At 44.5% G+C, this 20559-nt stretch overlaps 1 protein-coding gene across 4 annotated transcripts in view; it reads left to right on the forward strand.

Moving 5' to 3' along the window:
• The window catches only part of NFATC1 (nuclear factor of activated T cells 1), a 140887-nt gene that overhangs the window by 17168 nt on the left and 103160 nt on the right, over nt 1-20559 (forward strand). For all 4 annotated transcript variants that reach the window (XM_035126468.2, XM_035126467.2, XM_035126466.2 and 1 more), the window contains exons 2-3: nt 7069-8170; nt 16904-17063. In XM_035126468.2, the coding sequence (XP_034982359.1) occupies nt 7069-8170; nt 16904-17063 (1262 nt within the window). The remainder of the gene's footprint in view (nt 1-7068; nt 8171-16903; nt 17064-20559) is intronic.

Consider the following 20559-nt stretch of genomic DNA (forward strand, 5'->3'; position numbering starts at 1 on the left):
AGTGGATCTCCGGCTAAGCTGGGAGGTTCCTGGCATGTCCTGAGTACATCAGCTTAACTCCTTCATTCTTGGCTCAGCCAGAGATGTGGTGGTGCATCTCCCCCAGCCTAACTCAACCTGCACCCAGCCAGCTGAGTTGGGACTGGTGGATTTTAAACTGGCATAAGCCCTTAAAAAGGGGTGTGGTGGAACCAGAGAGTGGGGGGGACTTAGGGTGAATCTTAAGCCCTTTCAGTTGGGTAACATGACCTGGCAGCTCACCATAAGTTCAGCCCATAAAAGGGATGGTGCAACTCAAACACTATTTTAAAGGCTTGTTCCCCCCCTGCTAGGCTTAGGCTGGCTCAGCCAGGAGTAATTCTGCTGATGAACAGAGTTTGGATCTGGTGCAACTTTATGCCGGCTTAATTTCATCAGCTTGCTCTATCTATGCCAGTTTCTTGTGTATAAGATTGTTCCTTGAATGATAGTAAAAGTGGCTGCCAGGAAAGACCTCTGAAAGTCGAGGAGCCATCACTGAAAATGGCTGTCTCTGGTTGCCACTTGTCCTATTTCAGATGGTGGAGGCACCTACCTGGGGAAACAGGTGCTAAACAGGGCAGGACCCTGATCAAAACAGAACTTTGAATGGAGCTTAGTATGGGTCAAACCATTGGTGTCCCCACCATCTCTTGAGAGGAGACTGACAAATATATATAGTAGAGCCCTTAAATGTGTGGTGGCACAATTTAGGCACCTCACATCTTTCCAGTCCAAGAAACCAGAGAAATTCTATGTTTGAACAGGACCCCTGTACCTCATACATTGGAGGGTAGGTGCTTGTCCTATTTGGATAGCTATTCCTATCCATATTTTTCCCTTATGCAGGTTTGCTTGAGATCTTAAACATTCCCTAATGAGTTACTCTTGGAGCATCTTGTGCAGTGTTTCTCAACCTTTTTTGGGCCACGGCACACTTGTTCTATGAAAAAAAAAACCCGCGGCACACCAACTCTGTGCCACCCTATATTTAGTTTAGTTTGGAGGGGAGACGTAAAGCATGCCACTGAAGAACTGCTGCACAGTAGCCAGGCGGACCCACCAGGTGCTCTCACCTGGGTTGGGGGGTGGCGAGGGGCCCTCTCCTCCCTATCTTTCCCTTTTCCCCTCACCTGGGGGGCTCCCTCCTTTTCCTCTTCTCCTGGGGCAGCTGGGGTGGCGACGGCTGCGGCGACGAGGCAGGGCCGTCGCGTGGTGGGAGGTCCCGGGCTTCGGAGCTCTTCCCGGCTGCAGGCGGGCTCACTGGGGGGGCTTTAGCGGCTCCCTGCTTGATCCGCCGGGCGATTCCGACGCCCACGCGGCTGCCGCGGAGCCCAGGGGTCCGCCGATCCTCCAGCCGGGCGCTTTCGGTGTCGCTCTGGTGGGGTTGCGGGGGGGGGGCCTCCAGTGGCTCCCCGGTCGATCCGCCAGGCTCACTTGGTGCCCGCGTACCGGCAGCGGCGGTTCCGGCGGTCCGGAGGCTAGGCTGGCGGCACGGGCACGCTGGTCGCTCTCAGGAGCTTCGCGCTGCCGTGTCGCGCACCATCTTGCCTCACTGGAAGTCCGTCAGCAATGCAAAGCGCCCTTTTCCTCGCCGCACGTCGCGGCACACAAGCCGGTGTCTCGCGGCACACTACTGTGCCGCGGAACACCGGTTGAGAAACACTGATCTTGTGAATTGTGAGCATTCTTCCATTTTTTCAGATCTGGCCTGCAACACTTACATTTTCTGCTATATATGAGTCAGTCTTCTCTCACAGACAGGATGGTGATGCTGTTGGTTTGATCCATGCTAGGCTACAATCCAGTTGTGAACAACTTTATATCAGTGTGCAACATGACCCAATACTATCACTTTCCTTGGAAGTGTGTCATATCTGTGGCACCTGGAAAAAGTCTAGCTGCAATCCCTGAGATGACTCCCAGCCAGTGCCAGATTTATGTACTGTATAAGCTAAACAAGCTATAGCTTAGGGCTCCACTCTCTTGGAGGCCCCCCACAAAAATAAAGGAAAAAACCACTGGATGTACCTTTCCAAAATATAAGATAAAAACAAATAAAATAAAACCATACAGCAACAATGTTTTGTGTTGTGTAGGCTCCTATTTGTTATGTGCAAATGGCTTTAGGTCCATAAATTATCATATAGCAGGCATCCCCAAACTGCGGCCCTCCATTTGTTTTGGCCTACAACTCCCATGATCCCTAGCTAACAGGACCAGTGGTTGGGGATGATGGGAATTGTAGTCCAAAACATCTGGAGGGCCGAAGTTTGGGGATGCCTGCCATATAGCATACATTCAATACAAAAAACAGCGACAATTTGTTGTTGACAAAGGACAACTGGACATATAAAGGGCGCCATTACCTTCAGTAGCTTAGGGCCTCATCACACCAAATCCAGCCCTGCTCCCAGCTCTGAACATGCACAGACCAGTTCATACTAAACATTTCCTCAGGCAGTTGCATACCCACATACACTGCTGGCTAGAGATATTCACCGGTGTAAATCAGCCCAGAGGCACAGAGCAAGATATTTATATGACTAAGTTCCACAGGAAGTACCAGTCCTTCCTGTGTCTCCTGTGGGTATGATGAGGACAGGCACAGATGCATACATTGTCTGAGGATCTAGTTAGGGAACACAGAACAAAAAATGGCACAGGAGAAGTGCATGCCTTACCTGGAGACTGTTTTGAGGGTCTTCCTCTTCCCCTCTCAGTATTGTTCCTGAAGGAGGCCGGGTGTGGCCTTTAAGTTCAAGCACCACTTCCACCTCCTCAGCTCTTCTTAGTACAGGCAGATCTGAACAGCCACACCAATAAATCTTGTTGTTATTTCAGCACGAGAATCCCCCTCACTCTGGAAGATTAAATGCTATGGGAGATCCTGCGCTAAAAGAAATAAACCTGTTTCCAACTAATTTGTATGTTGTGTTTTGGGTACATATGTTGCCTGCCCTGGGACCTTATGGTGAAGGGCAGGCAAGCCAACGAACAATATCTTGGATAGCAATGGGATCCCATGGGGATGGGGATGTGGCCAGGGAAGGGCAAGTAAGGTTTTCACCTGATCTGATCTAGCAGGATATAAAAGTGTACGAACAGGGTCATGTCTTCCCCTAGACCACTACCACCCAGTGTTAAGAACCTGTTTTATCCTCGAAATGGCTGTCTTACAGCATTTCCAGTGGATTGTGTTCAGTTCAGTAGCTGCCCTTTTATGCAGCCCCAAGTACTTTTACACACAGTGCAAGGGGTGAGGAACATTTTCGAGGCAGAGGGCCGCATTCCTTTCTGCGCAACCTTCCAGGGGGCGCAGACCAGAAGTGGGCCAGAGCAGCGAATGTATATTTTTCCTTTATGCAGTAGTTTCTCTACAGATCCACACACATTCCAGCCAGGCAAAAACTAATGAGGAAGGTGCAGAGCTGTGTGGGGAGAGTCTGGAGGGCAGGATGGATAGGCTTGGAGGGCCACATTTGGCCCCTGGGTGTGAGGTTCCCCAACCCCTGAGACAGTGTATATTTTTGTACGAATATAATGCAAACACCATTGATCTGAACTGCTATTGAATTGCAGGATGAGAGCAATGCAGCCCCGTTTTATTTGTGCTGCTCCACCCCTCAAAAGATGTCAATGAACATCTTTTGGTCAATATCCAGGTTTCCTAAGGCATCTGGTGAAAGGATTTGTATGGGTGTTGAATATATTAATGATGCGCGACCTGATGTAAATCAGCCTAACATATATCTCTCTGACTCTGCTTATGGAGCAGCTGGGTGTTTTGTGTCCTGTGTCAATGTCTCACTTTGAATCATTTATCAAATCTGAATACTAGGGAGATGAGGGAGATGAGTATATTAGTAAGAAACAAAAAAGTGGGGGAGAGAACAAGAGAAGCCGCCAGGAGCTCAGAGTCTCTGCTGTGCATGCAATGCTAGAGAGGATTGAGTTGTGTTGGGAATACAGCCATGATCATTAACAGCTTTTCCGGATCTCGGGTTTGTAAGTAGGGAAGACTCAGCGCTTGGGGCATTTGTCTCCTGGGAAGGAAGGAAACAAACATTGTATGTGAAGGAAGTGAAGAAGCCTTGACTTGTTTGTTTCAATCAATCAGGAGTACAGGATTCTTTAAAAGCACCTGAAGCTGAAAAAGACATGTTAAAACTGCAGGTAGCTTCAATACAGAAACACAGAATAACCTGAATGGTAAACGCATGGTTTTATTTTGTAGTGGGGTCAGAGCTGCTAGTTCCTATGAGTGCAAGGGGACTCTTGTACCACTGAGTCAAGTTAAATAATAAACACACACACGCACACATACATTTTTAGTCCTCATGGTTGCAGAGGAATAGGTAGAAAATGTTACTTCAGCAGAATGTCAGTAATGCAAACATGCGAGGGTCAAAAAAGTAGCCAGCTAAGGAGTGGCCAGGGGAAATCCATTAGCCTCAAAGGACTCTGCTGCTGCTCATAGTGATGTCAAGGAGCTCTTCAACAGATTAATACACCTCTCAAAAAGTAGAGTAGAAAATTGCACGTGATCAAAGGGTGGGTCTATGGCACAGGGCTGCTCCATGTCGAGTCATCCCTGCTTCATCCTGTAATGTTTATGGATGCTTGCCCATGTCATAGTGTTAATTTCTTCACCACCACCACCAGCAGCCAGGGATGTGGAAAAGCTGCAAGGAAACTCGCAACTTGAACCGGGTTAAGTGTATAATGTAGTTCCACTCCGACTGAGTTGCTAGCAGGGCCTGTCTGGTGAAATTTGGTGGCTGCAGGAAGCCCAGATGAAAGACAATTTTCTAAATATTTTCAAACAACCTCCATTTCTATGTGCTTTTGTAAACTGCAGCTGCTTCTTCATGGTTAACAGCACACACACACACACACACACACACACACACACACACACACACGCAAGCATAATTGGGTTTGTTTTTGGTGTTGGCTTTGAGAAAAGGACTAACTTGTACTGATCTGATGTTGGAGAGTGAATGGAGCTGTTTTGCTCCAAGTTGAGTTTTCGAAGTAAGAAGAGCGGAGTGGGGGGGGGCAGTTGCTTGTGCTCTGGCTGATCAGCTGTGCTTGTTTGTGTGGAAGAGGAAGTTCTCTTTTCTTTTGCGCAACATGCGTCTGTGTGTCTAGTAAAGTTTCATGTGTTTACTGTGCATAAATACGCTCTCCCTCACTTTATCTCAAAACATTTGTGATGAATACCAACAGTCTGAGACAAATTGCATATACATTTCAATCTGTATGAGTTGTAGTTGGAAATAAGATTTTAAAAATGGTTTTCCACACAACATTTATCTCCATCTTAGTTTTGTGTATCTTTTTTATTTATCTTCAGGCATTTTGTTCATTCACTTTTTGCTTGTTGGAGTCAGTGTTAAAAACTCCCGCAAAGACCTTTGCCCCTCACAAACTTTGCTTTGAAGTGCAATTTAGGAAGAGATCATCAGGAACAGGGTGCAAGTTTGAGGGGAGCTCTCTGTAAAGGTCCTTCGGGTGGCTCCCCTTCTCTGTGGGTGAACTTTGGCAGGCTTACCTGGCAACAGCAGGCAGCTGCGGTGTTGCTTAGCAGCAGAAAGCCACCATTCAAATTTCCCACAATGCCCGGGTGCAGGACTATGTAAGGGTCTTTGGAGGAAATTAAAATGGTGGGTTTGAGACTCAACTGCCCAGTGCTGTTAAAAAAAGAAGTTTTTTTTAAAAAAAGGTTGACTAGGGTTAAATGACATTTGTGGGCTCTAACAGAGTTCTGGGACCTATGCGTGCCGATGCTGAGCCTGGAAATAATATTGAGAGAAGTTATTAGGAAGGCTGGAATCTTCATTTCCTCATAGCAACGTTATTAAGCATGGAAACACAGCGTTTTCAAATGCACCGTTCTCTGACAGAAGCTACACTGAAAGAAAGTCATTGTAGGGAACATTGCATAAAGCATAATGCACATTATGCAAATAACATGTGTGGCCAATCTACAGGCGCCCCAATTCACACAGGTAGCAGGCATGTCTGGACAGAAGCACAGGGACCCATGGGGCTCAGGTATGTCATAGAGTCAGACCTTCCTCTCCTGTGCTGCCCTGTTCTCTGCTCTCAAGCTCAGTAGATTAGAAGCAAAGCCACACCAGAACACAGACAGAGGCACCTATTTGGGCACCTCAGAGTCACTGCTTCATATTTTACACCACTCTTTCCAAAAAAAGATTGGCTGCTAAGGCTCCATGCATTCCACATAATGGCGATGAAGTTTTAGGACAGCTTTGAATCTGTATTGGAAGCACTGAGAAAAGATAAACGAGCGACTGCCATTCTCTCTGTGTGATCCATTGTAACGTTCAGAGCAGCAGCTCAAACTCCTCTGTGAATTAGATGTGGGAGTTCAAGATATGCATCAAACCCTTGCTTCTTTCTGCTGGGGAGCTTTGTGAGTCACGGCAATGTCGGTTGCACCAGAAATACACACACACACACACACACACACAGAGAGAGAGAGAGAGAGAGAGAGAGAGAGAGAGAAAGCTTGCATTTTGTTTCTTGGTAGCATCCAAAGATGCCTTCAGTGTGCAATCAAATGCTCCGATTCTGTGGAATCATTTCTAGAAAGCAGGGGTGGGGAACCTGTGACCCTCCAGATGTTGCGGGACTACAACACCCACCATCCCTAACCATTGGAAAGGCTGGCTGGGGCTGATGGGAGTTGGAGTCCAACAACATCTGAAGAGCCCCTGGTCCCCTTCCTCTAGGTCAGGGTTTCCCAAACTCGGGTTCCCAGCTGTTTTTGGACTACAGTTCCCATCATCTCTGATCACTGGCCCTGCTGGAAAACCCTGCTCTAGTTTATCAATGTAATTCCCACTTCAGAGCAAAAGCCTGCTGAATAGAAATAGCTAAAGTGGTGTCTGAACCCTGATGAAGCTCTCATCCTATCCACTGGATCACATTTGGGATTTAGTTTGCTAATGAATTTCGTTTGCGTGTACAACATCTCATGCCATTCTTTTTTGTTTTTTATCTTTTGTTTTGTTTTTACAGAACATTATAACTATGCATCTTCAAATATAAATTCCAGCTTGCCTCTAAGCGTGGCACATCCTTCATTGTCAGCTCCATGTCATGGCCTTCAGACATCCAATCCAGTCATTTCGATTGTCCCATCAACTAATCATCCTTCGGGATATGGAGGGCATGCTGAAAGTGGCACCGCTGGATATTATCTGTCTCCCAACGTCAGACCTAATGGCGTGCCAGCGCTAGAAAGCCCTAGAATCGAAATAACCTCTTACTTGGGGCTGCATCATAACAACAACCAGTTCTTCCACGATCCAGAAATCGAGGAGCCCGTCCCAAACGCAAAGAGATCTCCTACGACTGCGACGTTGAACCTGCCGAACATAGAGGCCTATCGAGACCCATCGTGCCTGAGTCCAGCAAGCAGCCTGTCTTCCAGAAGTTGCAATTCAGAAGCATCGTCTTATGAATCCAATTACTCTTATCCCTATACTTCGCCTCAGACATCTCCTTGGCAATCGCCGTGTGTGTCGCCCAAGACCACCGACGCCGAGGAAGCGTATCAACGGAGCATGGTGACCTGCACGTTACTTAATTCGCCCCGACACTCCCCATCTGCGTCTCCCAGAACGAGCATCACCGAGGAAAACTGGCTCGGCACTCGCAACTCCCGGCCATCTTCTCCCTGCAACAAAAGAAAATACAGCCTGAATGGCAGGCAGACGTCCTACTCGCCACACCCCTCTCCAACACCCTCTCCCCAGACTTCTCCAAGAGTCAGCGTGACCGATGAGACGTGGCTAGGAAACACTAACCAGTACACCAGTTCGGCCATCGTCGCAGCCATCAATGCCCTCACCACTGACAGCACAATAGACATGAACGATGGGATTCCTACCAAGTCCAGGAGAACGGCAATCGATCACACCCAGTCCATGGCGCTCAAGACCGAACCGAGCGGGGAAGATCATGGGACCATATCGCCAACAGCCGACTTGTCGCCAGAAGAGTTTCCGGGGTTTCAGCACATCAGGAAAGGAAGCTTCTGTGATCAGTACCTTTCAGTGCCACAACATCCCTATCCATGGGCCAAATCTAAGCCATTGTCCCCATCATCCTACATGAGGTACAAGTTTCTGGGTTTTTTTTTGGGGGGGGGGGTAAAAAGATATACATATTACTTTTCCTAATGCCCTGTCCCTGTCCCTGCTAACTCCCCACTTCCTCCCCCACCCTTTTTTGCTATTTCATCTAAAGAGTCAAAGGCAAGATTCCTCGTGGTGCCTGTTAGAATCAGGCCTACAACATTGTGCTTCAGTTTTCTTTTGTGGTGCTCCCTGGTTAATTTCACATTGACCAATAACATGGCAGCATCTGGAATTGCTATACTGCTGCTTCTGGGTTATTGTTGTATCTCTTTTGTTTTTCCAACCTTGAAAACAGTATAAATTTGTATAAGAGTAATATAACAAAATAGATGTTACAGGATAACATTTTTTAAAAAAAAACACAGTGGAAAAAAGTTTAAAATGACACGCCCTAACTTTGCACACTACTGCATGGATTTTGACTGGCATGGCCTAGTTTTTAATGGCCTGTTTATATATTTAATGCCCTATTCCTAAGGGCACAGGTTGGCAGTTTGCAGGAGCTTCATGCAACCCCTGATCTCATTTTATGTGGCCCATGATGCTTTCTGTATCCACCCTTCTAGCTCATCAGAGTTCCTTCTTTCCTGTTCATTTCCTCCTTATTTTACATGACTTAGAATCATAGAATTGTAGGCTTGGAAGGAACTGCAAGGGCCATCTAGTCCAACCCCTTGCAATAAAGGAATCTCTTCTAAAATGTTTCTCCTAGTATTCATATATAGCTTCAGAATAGTTGGTATCTCATGCTATTTCCCCAAAAGTTTGCATTAGCTGAGAAAAAAATGCGGGTAGGTTAGGGCCCTGCACGTGTGTGTTTAACATCCGGGGGGGGGGGGGAATCAAGTGGCGATTAGACCACCATAATCTTTATCGTACAGTAGCTTACAGAGATTTGTTTTCTAAAAAGGAAATAAACGTTTTATCACCTGCAGTTAAAATGAACACAGCATTCCCTAGTGTGTTAATGAAAGTAAAATCCAGCATTTTTCCACTGTTTTGTTTTTGTGTAAAAAAAAAAAAAGTTTCCTGGTTTTAAGTCTGTTTCCATGTGATCTCATTAACTCGTGCTCCAGGACAGCTGGAAGCTACTGTAAAATTGTGGTTTAAGTTATTTTACCAATCAAATGCCCTGACCAAGCTTCCTTTAACCCATAAATACTTTTCATTATATGTATTATATATGAAATAATCCTGGACAACAGAACGCAGATGTCAATACAATCATGGGAGCACACAATTGAAATTGTTATTTTAAGCAAACACACCCTCCAAAAAACCCCCACCTCCCCAGCAATAATTGGTCACAATTGAACTGGGATTCCCACCCTATGATACATCTGCTCTGTTTCAAAGTCTGGGTTAGGTTCCAGCAAATAATACAGATTCCAAGATCCACCCTGTTGCATGGTTTATTTGGCAAAACTATTATATTACCTCTGTAATAAAGGGGGGGGAGGAATCCTAAAACAAAAGGGTGATTGGAAAATTCCTGTTTTTTTCACATATCTATGATCATATGGAAGACCACACCTGCCTCTATGTCAACAAGGCCCCTCTATCCTAAAAGGAAGTTCTTATTTGGGTGTAAGAATTGGTGTGATTATAATTTTACATTTTGTATCCACAATAACCGGGTGAGATCATTTTTATTTCCATGTTATAGTTGGGGATTTGAAATTGTGAGACAAGGAATTACTTAGAGTCACCCACTGTGTGTATGGCTGGTTAGTTTCACAATGGTGTTTGAGTTTCATGCAAACTCTGAATGGCGTCTCCAGGAGCCTCCTGTATTAGCATTCACAAGGAAACGTTCCCGAGATGCTAATTCTTCAACCCCTTTTTGCAAACACTTTGGGGTTTGGAGTGGGATGGTGAGAGGCCAACCTTTTGCAGGAAAGTGGTTTCAATATTACAACCTTAGATTTCACTGGGGAGAATACTTGCCATGCCAGCCTGTCCAAGAACTGTGGAGATCACTGGCATTTAGTTCTTTAAACTCATAATAATCGATGGATCCTCATTGCATGCTTGGCACCGAGATTCTGATTCTGGATTAATCCCAAACATCTGGGTGCTGCTCCTGCACAAAGCCCTCATTGAGAGCCTTGTGTGTGGATGTATTTGTGTGCATTTTAAGGTTCTGTTCTGTTTGCAACCAGGTAGCCTTTAATCTTGCATGCCAAGATTTAGCATGTAGAAAATGTTTACAGCAGAACCAGCAGTTCATAAGGGAAGTAATGATACAAGCAGATTAATAGCCACGTGAATCGCGTTGCTTCCAGCAAAATGGAATAACTTATCTAAACTTCTCCATCTATGATGGAAAATGCTCTTGAGGCAAATGATTACAGCTTAGTGAGGCAGAAAGAAGGGAAGTTGAAATATTTCAACAATCCTCCTTAGCTTTTGTTTAAGTGTCTTTGACAGGGAATTGTCTAGCAATGTGTTGTAATAGAAATGGCATACTCTGGTTTTGAACGTCGTATGGTTTCTAGTTAAAGATCCAGCATCTAGGTATAGCTGCAATCCTGGCACAATCTTGCTTGTGAGAAAGGATCGCTATGCTGATAGAGCTCTATGTGCTGATAACACTTGGGAGTGATCGTATTGATAGCTTGGGTCTGTCCCTCATTCCCTGTGGAGATCAGAGCCTCAATAAGACTGCTGGCTAAACCTGCGGGAAAAACTCCTGGTGACCTAAGAAAACCATCCAGGTTCATCCATATTGGGGGGGGGCAGTCCTATTACACTCAGCATCTGTTCTTGTAGAGGTTGCAGACAGCTGTAGGTAAATCCAGGTAATGAATGATCCGTATTGACAATGGAATCAAATATGGCTTTCCTACACACAGATAATTTTAACTTAGTCCACTACTGAAAACTCGATCAGGAGGCTGCCCTGCCCAGATATATGCAGGTCTTTGAATACCACCAAGGCCATGAAATCCTTAGCCATTCCTGATAAGGCAGACCACTTTGGCATGAATGTTGAAGATGCCCAAGGCTAATGGTCTTTGGAGACTTCAACAGAACCCCTGAAACCACCTCAGTTAGCTCAGACAAGGAGATGGACAGTGGGGTGTTTGGCGCACCAGCAGAATTTTTATGAGGCCACCAATGCACTCAAAGCTGGTTGACGGTTCAGCTGAGTACATGGCTAGGGAGATGGAATTCCTAAAGATCAAAGCCTCCCTTCACAAAATGCTTAGTGCTGTGCAGAGAATTATGTTGTACGTATTTGGGAGACGTTTGCCCATTCAGCCAGGTTGTGTGCAACATCAGCCAGGTATTAATACATACTTCCCTCTTGGTATTGTACCACAAGATTAGATAATCAAATGTATCGGTATCGAGCATCAGTATGTACCAGCATGTACCATGCCAAAAGGAACCACCCCACTGTGAATTTTGCAAAAGTCTTCTGATAGGTTACAGCTCTTGCTTTTGTAAGTACAAAAGATGTTAATAAGCATCTCAAAGTGGTTTACATAAAGCATTGGCTTTAAAAGAGGATTATACCAATTCATGGTGGCTAAGGAACGCGGGTGGCGCTGTGGGTTAAACCACAGAGCCTAGAACTTGTCAATCAGAATCCCCGCGATGGGGTGAGCTCCCGTTGCTTGGTCCCAGCTCCTGCCAACCTAGCAGTTCAAACGCACGTCAAAGTGCAAGTAGATAAATAGGTACCGCTCCGGCGGGAAGGTAAACGGCATTTCTGTGCACTGTTCTGGTTCGCCAGAAGCGGCTTAGTCATGCTGGTCACATGACCTGGAAGCTGTACGCCAGCTCACTCGGCCAATAACGCGAGATGAGCACCACAACCCCAGAGTTGGTCACAACTTGGCCTAATGGTCAGGGGTCCCTTTACCTTAAGGTTATCAAAGGCTACTCACTGGGATAGCTATGTACTTCATCCACTGTCAGAGGCAGCGTACCAGTTGCTGGAAACCATTAGTGAACAGGTTGCACCTTGGGGAAAGCCTCTCTAAACAAAAATGTCTTCAGTGGATACCTAACTAGAAGCCTGTCTGATTTCGGCTGGTAATTGATCCCAGAGAGCTGGAGCTACAACACTAAAAGCCTGGTTTCCACCCCACAGGTTAAGTGCACTTTGGGGCCATATGGTACTCTCAGCATTGCCCCATCTGAGGAGTGCAGTTGCCAGGCAGGGATATAGAGGGCAAGGTGGCCCCTTAGGTATCCTAGCCCCAAGTTTATAGGAGGGCTTTGAATGCTGAAAGCAGGACCTTGACGTGCACTTAGTAGCATATTGCAGCTCTTTCAGCAGAGGTATTTTATGGCATTGACAGCCAGCAATCTAGCTGCTGCGCTAGGTTAAGCCCAAGGGAATCCCCACAGGAACTAGGGACAGGGCCTTTTCGGTGGTGACTATTTATGGAACCGCTTCCCAAGGGAGATACACGCGACCACATCAGTAGCAGTTAGTAAATGGACTTTAAAGGCATGCCTATTTCAACCAGATTTTAACTAAAAACATGCTGTGAGTTGGATTTTTTTGCATCATGTTAAACATTATTAAAATATTTAATATTTTTAAATGCAGTGTATTGCATTTTCTCCTTTAATTGTTTGCGATAGCCACTTGAGTAGGGCTTTGCCCTGAAAGGTGGCATCTAAATATCACTGATCAACAGAGCTGTCTGATTCCATGGGGTACAATATATGCCCCATCTGCCAAGAAGGCTTTGGCAGGGAGAACATCACCCGTGCGCCTGAAATAACCACAGCTGTGGGCACTTTATTGCTTGACACAGCATCTGTGGGATCATTAGTAGCTTTCATATTTCCACGTGTTATGTGTAGGCTACCTACCGTAGTTAAAGTTTATTATTTTGCTGCTATTATGTTATTGTTCCTCTTGGCTCACATATTTTGTCTGTTTGCTGTTTAGGAGGGAGAAAGTTAATATATTGTTTGTGCACGCCCCAGTTCACATAATAAGAAAAAGTGGAGTAGGCTTGCTTTAAAATGATTGCAGCGAAGTAATATGATAGTGTGGCCTGTATACAACATATTTGTAATGCAACCTGCACCTTTTCACAATAAATGTTAGCATGTGGACTGTACTGCCAATTGACGAAATGAAAACCCAAAAAATCAGCCCTCCCCCCCCATCATAGCTCCTGATATTGTTTATATCATAAGACATTTCATAAATTTGATTTTGGAATACTCCTAGAAATAGGGTGTGGTTTTTTTTTTTTTTTTTTTAAAAACCACCTTCAGCACCACTGTGGATTATTGAAATACCATATGTAAAATTCAGCGTTAGGGACCCTAAGTAAGATCACTCTTTCTCCTAACTTTTAAATTTTTTTGCTGGAAAACAGGGATTTGTTGGAAACTTAATTTCCAGTTTCCTTCCACTGTGAACTATTTCAGTCCCTTTCTGCAAAAGGAGAGAAAGGTATTTTAAAGAAAAGGATCTGGCTAGATAATGATATTTCATGTGATCACTACATATAAGATGTCACTAGGCATCACCTGTGCAGTTTGACAGTCTCTGTGTTATTCTTGTTAAACCGATCAACTGCTGTTCTGAACCATTGCCAGTTCTGTTAACTGATCTGAGTCCTCTATCCTTGATTGCTCCCCTTCGATGCATACAAATTAAGCAGTGAAGGCTTTTCATGACACGATAGGATTAATTTTACTCGCTCAATTTGGGTGTGGCGGGTGGCTGTGAAAGGCAAGAAGAAAGAACAGGAAAAATTGTGACAACTTTATTTGCTGCACTGGCTCCACCCACTCTGCCTCGCTCCAAGCATTTGTGTGGCTGCAATCAGTTTCACACAGCCAAGCTAGTCCTGAAAGAGTACTGAATTTTCATACTAGAATAACAGTGTTTGAGTTTGCCAGGCTAGCTCCAAAGAAGACTTTGGGATTTTGCTGATTAGGGGCCAATCCGCACATGAACATGGCAGGAAACCCAGATTTGTCACTGAGGGTATAAGATAAGTCAACAGTCAGCCAACCCTGGCACATGGGTTTTGAAACACATTTGTCTCGTTCATATGTTACATTAATTTTAGATCTACACAAAACAGCTAATGCTTATGGAATAGTACGGTGTACAGCTCTTGTCTTCACTGAGCATCTGACCATGTTTTCTTCAGGATATTATCCTGTGTGTGATGAAGTTGGGCTCTCCTGGTCCCCTCCCCCATGAAAGAACTTCTACAATCTAAATATATGTTTGATATCTCTTCCTTTTAAGCAAGTTGTGCTGCAGGAAATTAAGTGCACAATACAGATAACCTAGAATAGGAAATTGCATTGCCAAGCCACAACCCATGAAACTGTTTAAAGCATCATGCCACTTCCTCTGTCAGGAAAACTGCATTTAATTCTCAATTTATTATTATTACTTTTGTTGCTCGGCCCTTGTAGTGGGATTTTAATCATGGCATGCCTAACTACATGGCTGCCTTATAACAGAAACAGCAACTGCATTCAGTCAATGTTTCAGGTGCTCTTCTAAGATCTTAAGCAGAGAAAATAAAGTTTTGTTTGTGTGTTTTTTTAATTCAGCCAGCTTCACCTTGCTTCCCCCCCCACCTCCCTTTAAAAGTTAGAGGATCCAAACTTTGGGACGATTGATGGATTAGAGCTTTTAAGAACGAAACACCTTGAAAATGTCACAATCGGATAGATATTTGGGGGAAAGAGAGAGAGAAATCCATCATATATGAACTGGCTTAAAGATGGAAGCATCTGTTTCATAACATGAAGTGATCAGCAACATGAGTTATGCAGCTGCTCTATATTATATAAATTATTCTTGCAGTCAAGCGGGAGCTCCAGATAATTATCCAGGAATGTTTAAATGCTAGCATACATAGATGTACACAGAGCAGGTTGAGCCTCATGAACTGGCCAATTGTGCTCGAGTGAAAACTTTACGCCAGTCACCTCAGGCTTCTCAAGACAGTGTGGCATGGTAACACTGTAATCATAGCAGCTTTGACTTAAAATGATGGAAAGGTGTCTGGCTCCTATAGTTGTAGATAATACTGTATTTTGGTACAAGATTTTACCCTGGGTCCTATTCACACTAACCATTCAGTCTATAATGGGGGATAAGTCATTCACTCAGATTTGAGTTTCAGTAGTCTGTGGCACAGAGGGCAGGACTTTATGGCATACCTGGATGGAAGTAGGAGGAGCCGTGGGCCTGGCAATATCATAGTTAAGTTGGCTTTGATCTTAAGACTTTGTAAGTGGCTTGGGACTGGAAGGACTTGAAGGACTGTTGACTCTTACACGAAACTTCCTTGTGCAGATCTTCCTCAGAGGCCCTGCTCAAAGTATCCTCACCTTCTGAGAGGAGCGGGTAGGCATGAAACACAGGGCCTTTTCATAAAATCACAGAGTTGGTAGGGACCACGAGGGTCACCTAGTCCAATGCAGGAATCTTTTTTTTTTTGCCCAACATGGGGCTCAAACCCACAACCTTGAGATCAAGAGTCTCCTCCTCTACTGGCTGAGCTATCAGTTGTGTCACCTTGATTGTGGACTGCTTCTTCCCCAGTTCATTTTCTCAGTGTCCTACCTGGTGGGTTTTAGATTCATGCATGCTTTTAATGGCAATTCGGACCTTTTAACTTTCATTGTTACTTTTGAATGCCATATTTAGGCTATTGCTGGATCTTATCTGTTTCTGTTTTGGAAACTCAATCTGCAAGGCAGGATAGAAATAATTTCAACCGATAAATTGTCAGGTATGTATTTGTACCTGCCCCTCCTGAAAGGTGACATTGCCTAGACCCCCAACTCAACAGCCATGTGAGGCAACATGCATATAGAAGAGAGGGTCACTCTGATATCTTGGACTTGACTTGTAGCATCCTTGTCAAAAAGATTGGCTACCACTGGCCTATATTACCTACATAAACTGTAAATGGTTGCGCTTATGCGACAACTTAGGGCTCATTTTTCACCTTGAGTAGATGCAGAGATGTGTGGCCCTCTAGATGTTGTTGAGAGAGGGGAGGGGGACTCTCTGAAAGACAGGTGCAACATCACCTGAGAGATCCTGTTCTGGCATCTGCCCTGCCTGCCTTAGAGGTGAACTCTCCACAATGGCAGTACAGAAAGGCATGGACTCATTGCTGGCTGAAGTCAGTCGCCATATGGTTTGCCTATGCTGAAGAAAGCAAAGATACACCCTTAGTGCAGAGGGAAAATTGCTGAGCCAATCTGTGGCTGAAGCCAACTAAATAATTTTGGTTGCTGCTGAAACATGATCAAAAACAAAGTAGGTTGAATGCAAATTGGAGAAACTGAAGTTCTGATACCCAACCTCACCCAGAGTCTAACTCAGAATAGACCCCCCCCCCCCCGCCCAATGCACACATCTTACGTCTGCATTTGTCCATTTTGATTAATGGGTTGATACATTAAGTATTTTTTTTAAAAAACCAAGCTTAAAAATGTTTTCCATTTTTGTTTAAGCATCTGATTGCATCTGGCCTATCAAATCTGTGCCATCCATAAATCTTCATAAAATAACCATTACCTATTAAATTACTTATGTCATACCATTATCTCCATTGATGAAACTTTAAGTGTAAGATGGTGAAGGATGAACTGCTAAACGTGGCCTCTAAAGTAATAGTGCAAGATTCTTGCGGTTTATGATAGTGGACTGGATGTTAATATTTAATTGCGGTTGCTTTCCATTACAGCCCATCCTTGCCTGCTCTGGATTGGCAGCTGCCGTCTCACTCAGGACCTTATGAACTTCGGATTGAAGTGCAGCCAAAGTCCCACCACCGAGCCCATTACGAGACCGAAGGGAGTCGAGGGGCTGTCAAGGCGTCTGCGGGGGGACACCCAGTGGTGCAGGTAATAGCCTTTCCCATGCTAGCTAAGATGGCTTGTTTGTTTGGGCAAGGACCCCTGTGCGTATCTCTTGCAAATTCAAACAAGCTTTGATGACCTTGGTTGGTATGCTACTTCCATAAGTTAAGCCTTGGCCTCCATTGAACCATATAAACTGTCCCCATATAAACCGTCCTGGATTCTGTGTCCATCTTATGAAGCCTTTCTTCGTGTGCCCCCTACACATGAGGTTTGGAGCGTGGCAACACGAGAATGGACCTTCTCTGTAGTGGCTCCCCGCTTGCGGAATGCTCTCCCCAGGGAGATTCGCCTGGTGCCTTCATTATATAGTTTTAGGCACTAGGTGAGAATGTTCTTCTTCAACCAGGCCTTGGGCTGATTAATATTCTACAGCCTTTTAAATGTGTCTGTAGGAAGAGGGGAGGTTATTGTTTTGCTGTTTTGTTCCAATTATTTGTTTGTTTTATTCTGTGTACCGCTCTGAGATCTTATGATGAAGGGCGGTATATCAAACAAACAAACAAACAAACAAACAAACAAAAACAAACATTACATGTTAAATACTCTTTTGCACTGGGTATAAGCCTTCTTTGGTTCAACAACAACAGGCCTCCAAAGACTGAATGTGTGCCCTACAGTGTGCTTCATACAGAACCACAATAATGTGGTTACTATCAAAATGCTTCTGTTTGCTGACAGTTATGTAGCACTTGACAGACCACTCAGGCAGCAATTCTATGCAGTGTTAGGTGTATTTAAAACAATTGCTTTCAGGGGCCTTAGATGAGCCTAACTCCTACGATCAGACTGTGTTTGTCCATGAGCTCTGGTAGCCCGAAATAAGGTGCCCAACTGGTGCAGGGACAAGCTGGTTGGCATGGTCATCCTTGTGCATTACAGCAGCATGAATGAACATTTTCAGCAACAGCCATATATCACTGTTGAATTTGTACTCAGGAGATGTGCATAAGAAGATACAGTGATAGACGAGTGATAACAACTGCACTATGAATACCCAGATCAAGTTTACTTCCCAGTCTCCTTAATACTGCACATTTTCAGAATATGCAATAACGTATTTCACAGTATTGACTCCACACTCCTATGTCCAAAGATAATTGCTCAAAGTCCCTGTGTGATGCAGGATGTTTCTGGCTTGTTGATGCTGTTACATCTCCAATATTGAAATTGATGCATGCACAAGATTGTAACAAGGCTTCTTGAGGGAAAAGCAGGAAGGAGTTTTCTTTTGCTGTATTTACAAAGTCTGTTGGGTGGAATGGCTTTTACTTCGTAAATGTTTTCAGAGTATGTTGCATTTTGTTTCATATGGAAATAAGCTTGTTTCCAGTGTGAATAATTCAAAATTGGCAGGCAAGCACTCTTTGTCTACTCTTTTCCTCCTCTCACACCCATTTGTCCCCTGAAAGCTACAGGTTGAACAGCGTACCGTCAAATCTTGTGTAGCTGAATTATGGTTCTGTCTGTAATAAAGGGGCAACATCATGATTTCCTTGCTTACATAAGAAATCTTACTGAAGTCTAAGATACCATTTGTATACCATGAGAGCCTCCTGTTTGGGATGGCTGGAACTGGTCTGTGACCGTAATAATAAATTCATTCATTTGGGATGTCTTAGTATTGTTGATGCTTACTAGGAGAGAGTCTGCAGCATTTCAGACAGGAGTCTTTTCTGAAACCTACCTGGATATTCTAGGATTGAACCTGAGACCTTCTGCATGGAAAGCAGAATAGACAAGAGAGTCAGTGTATACCTGTGTAAGAAATAGGGTTGGCTAATGCTTGGGTGTTTATGGAAGCTCATGAAGTACTTGCTTTGATGGGGCCTAAAATTTCTCTCATGTGGCCTGCATTTATTTAAAAGCTTTTTGGGGTGGGGGGGAGAATCTTTCTTGAAATTTGCTCTCTGCTCACTCTTTGGAAAAAACACACACCAATAATGCAAGTTTGGGGTGGTTTTCAGCTGGGAATAATTTTAAGTCTTGAATTCCAGAGAGATAGCTAAAGATTTTACTGCCACCGTTTAGCTTCTTTAGCACATTTCACTGTGGAAATTTCATCACTCCTATCTCATTATTTGTGTATTTAAAGCAAAAACAACAAGTGATGTTTAAGATTAAAATTTGTAGTGATACATTTGTTTGTATGTACCCTGCTAGCAGCTCAGTGCAAGGAAATGTAGATGGGAGGCATCAATTCACAGTGGCCAGTTTGACCTTTAAAATTTCCACCCGGGTGATGGGGGGGGGAAAATGGAACACAGTGCCAACATTTAATTGGGCTAAATGTGTCCCGGCACTCCCCTCCAATCTCTTTCTACAGTGTGTGGAAATAAAACGAAGTCTGCTGTGTGTCTCTGCATAGGCAGGGTTGAAGAAAAGGAAAAGGGAAGTAGTAAAAAAAAAAGTTGAAAGGAAAGGAAAAGAGGAAAGTAAACCTTAGATCCATGGGTGTAATGAATATGAATCTAGTTTTCAGTCCCTGGAATAAGTGGAGCTTGTTTTTTCTTTGTTCTCCTTATCCATGGGAGAAAAAAAACAGGATTCTGGGTGGAGCAGGGGGTTCCCTAAGTATTTTTGTTTTATTCCTAGCCAGAGCCGTCTTAAGTATATCTGGTGCCGTGGTGCAAAGATCCCTGCAGCGGTACACCCCCCCCCCCGTTTCTCAGAATTGTCAACCTTTTCCCAAGCCTCTGTGGGAATCGCTCTCCTCCTGCGGAGGCTTGGGAGAGAAGCTGCATGCACGCCAGCCATATGGTTGACGGGGCGCAGCTGGCAGGCGTGCAGGGAAAGGGGAGGCCGCCGGCAAAGCTGCGCAGCTTCCCCACTCACTGGGGCGCCCCTGAGAGGCCATCACCATGGCGCAACACACCACTAAGCGCAATAGGAAAGACGGCTCTGTTCCTACCATCCTTTTCCCCTCCCCACAGTCTCCATTATCTTATCTATCTATCTATCTGTCTATCTGTCTATCTATCTATCTATCTATTTGAAGGGATGCCAACATTCAGGCATCCTGACTCCTGCCAGCCCAACATCTAAACTGCACCTCTTCTCCTGAGGGAAGGGGTCAGTCTATAGAAAGCCAAAGAGCTGGAAATCAGGAGGACAGATGGCAAAACATGGCTGGAACCTCAGCAGACAGCTAGACACCAGTGTGCACCATGTTGTCTCTGATCCTGATACCAGACTTGAATGGAACTTTTATTATAATATTTTATATGCTGCTTTGAGTGCCTCTTGGGGCATTAAAAGCGGGATGTAAATTAAATTATATCTTAATTTAATTTACATCCCGCTTTAAAGCCCCAAGAGGCACTCAAAGCAGCATATAAAATATTATAATAAAAGTTCCATTCAAGTCTGGTATCAGGATCAGAGACAACATGGTGCCAGAGTTATTCAGTTGGCATTTCCTTCCCTCTTCTTCTTTTGCTGAGAATTGCTGGTTCCCACGGATGTCCTCCGATGACTCTAT

Source organism: Zootoca vivipara, chromosome 8 (assembly GCF_963506605.1).
Source record: "Zootoca vivipara chromosome 8, rZooViv1.1, whole genome shotgun sequence".
NCBI lineage: Eukaryota > Metazoa > Chordata > Lepidosauria > Squamata > Lacertidae > Zootoca > Zootoca vivipara.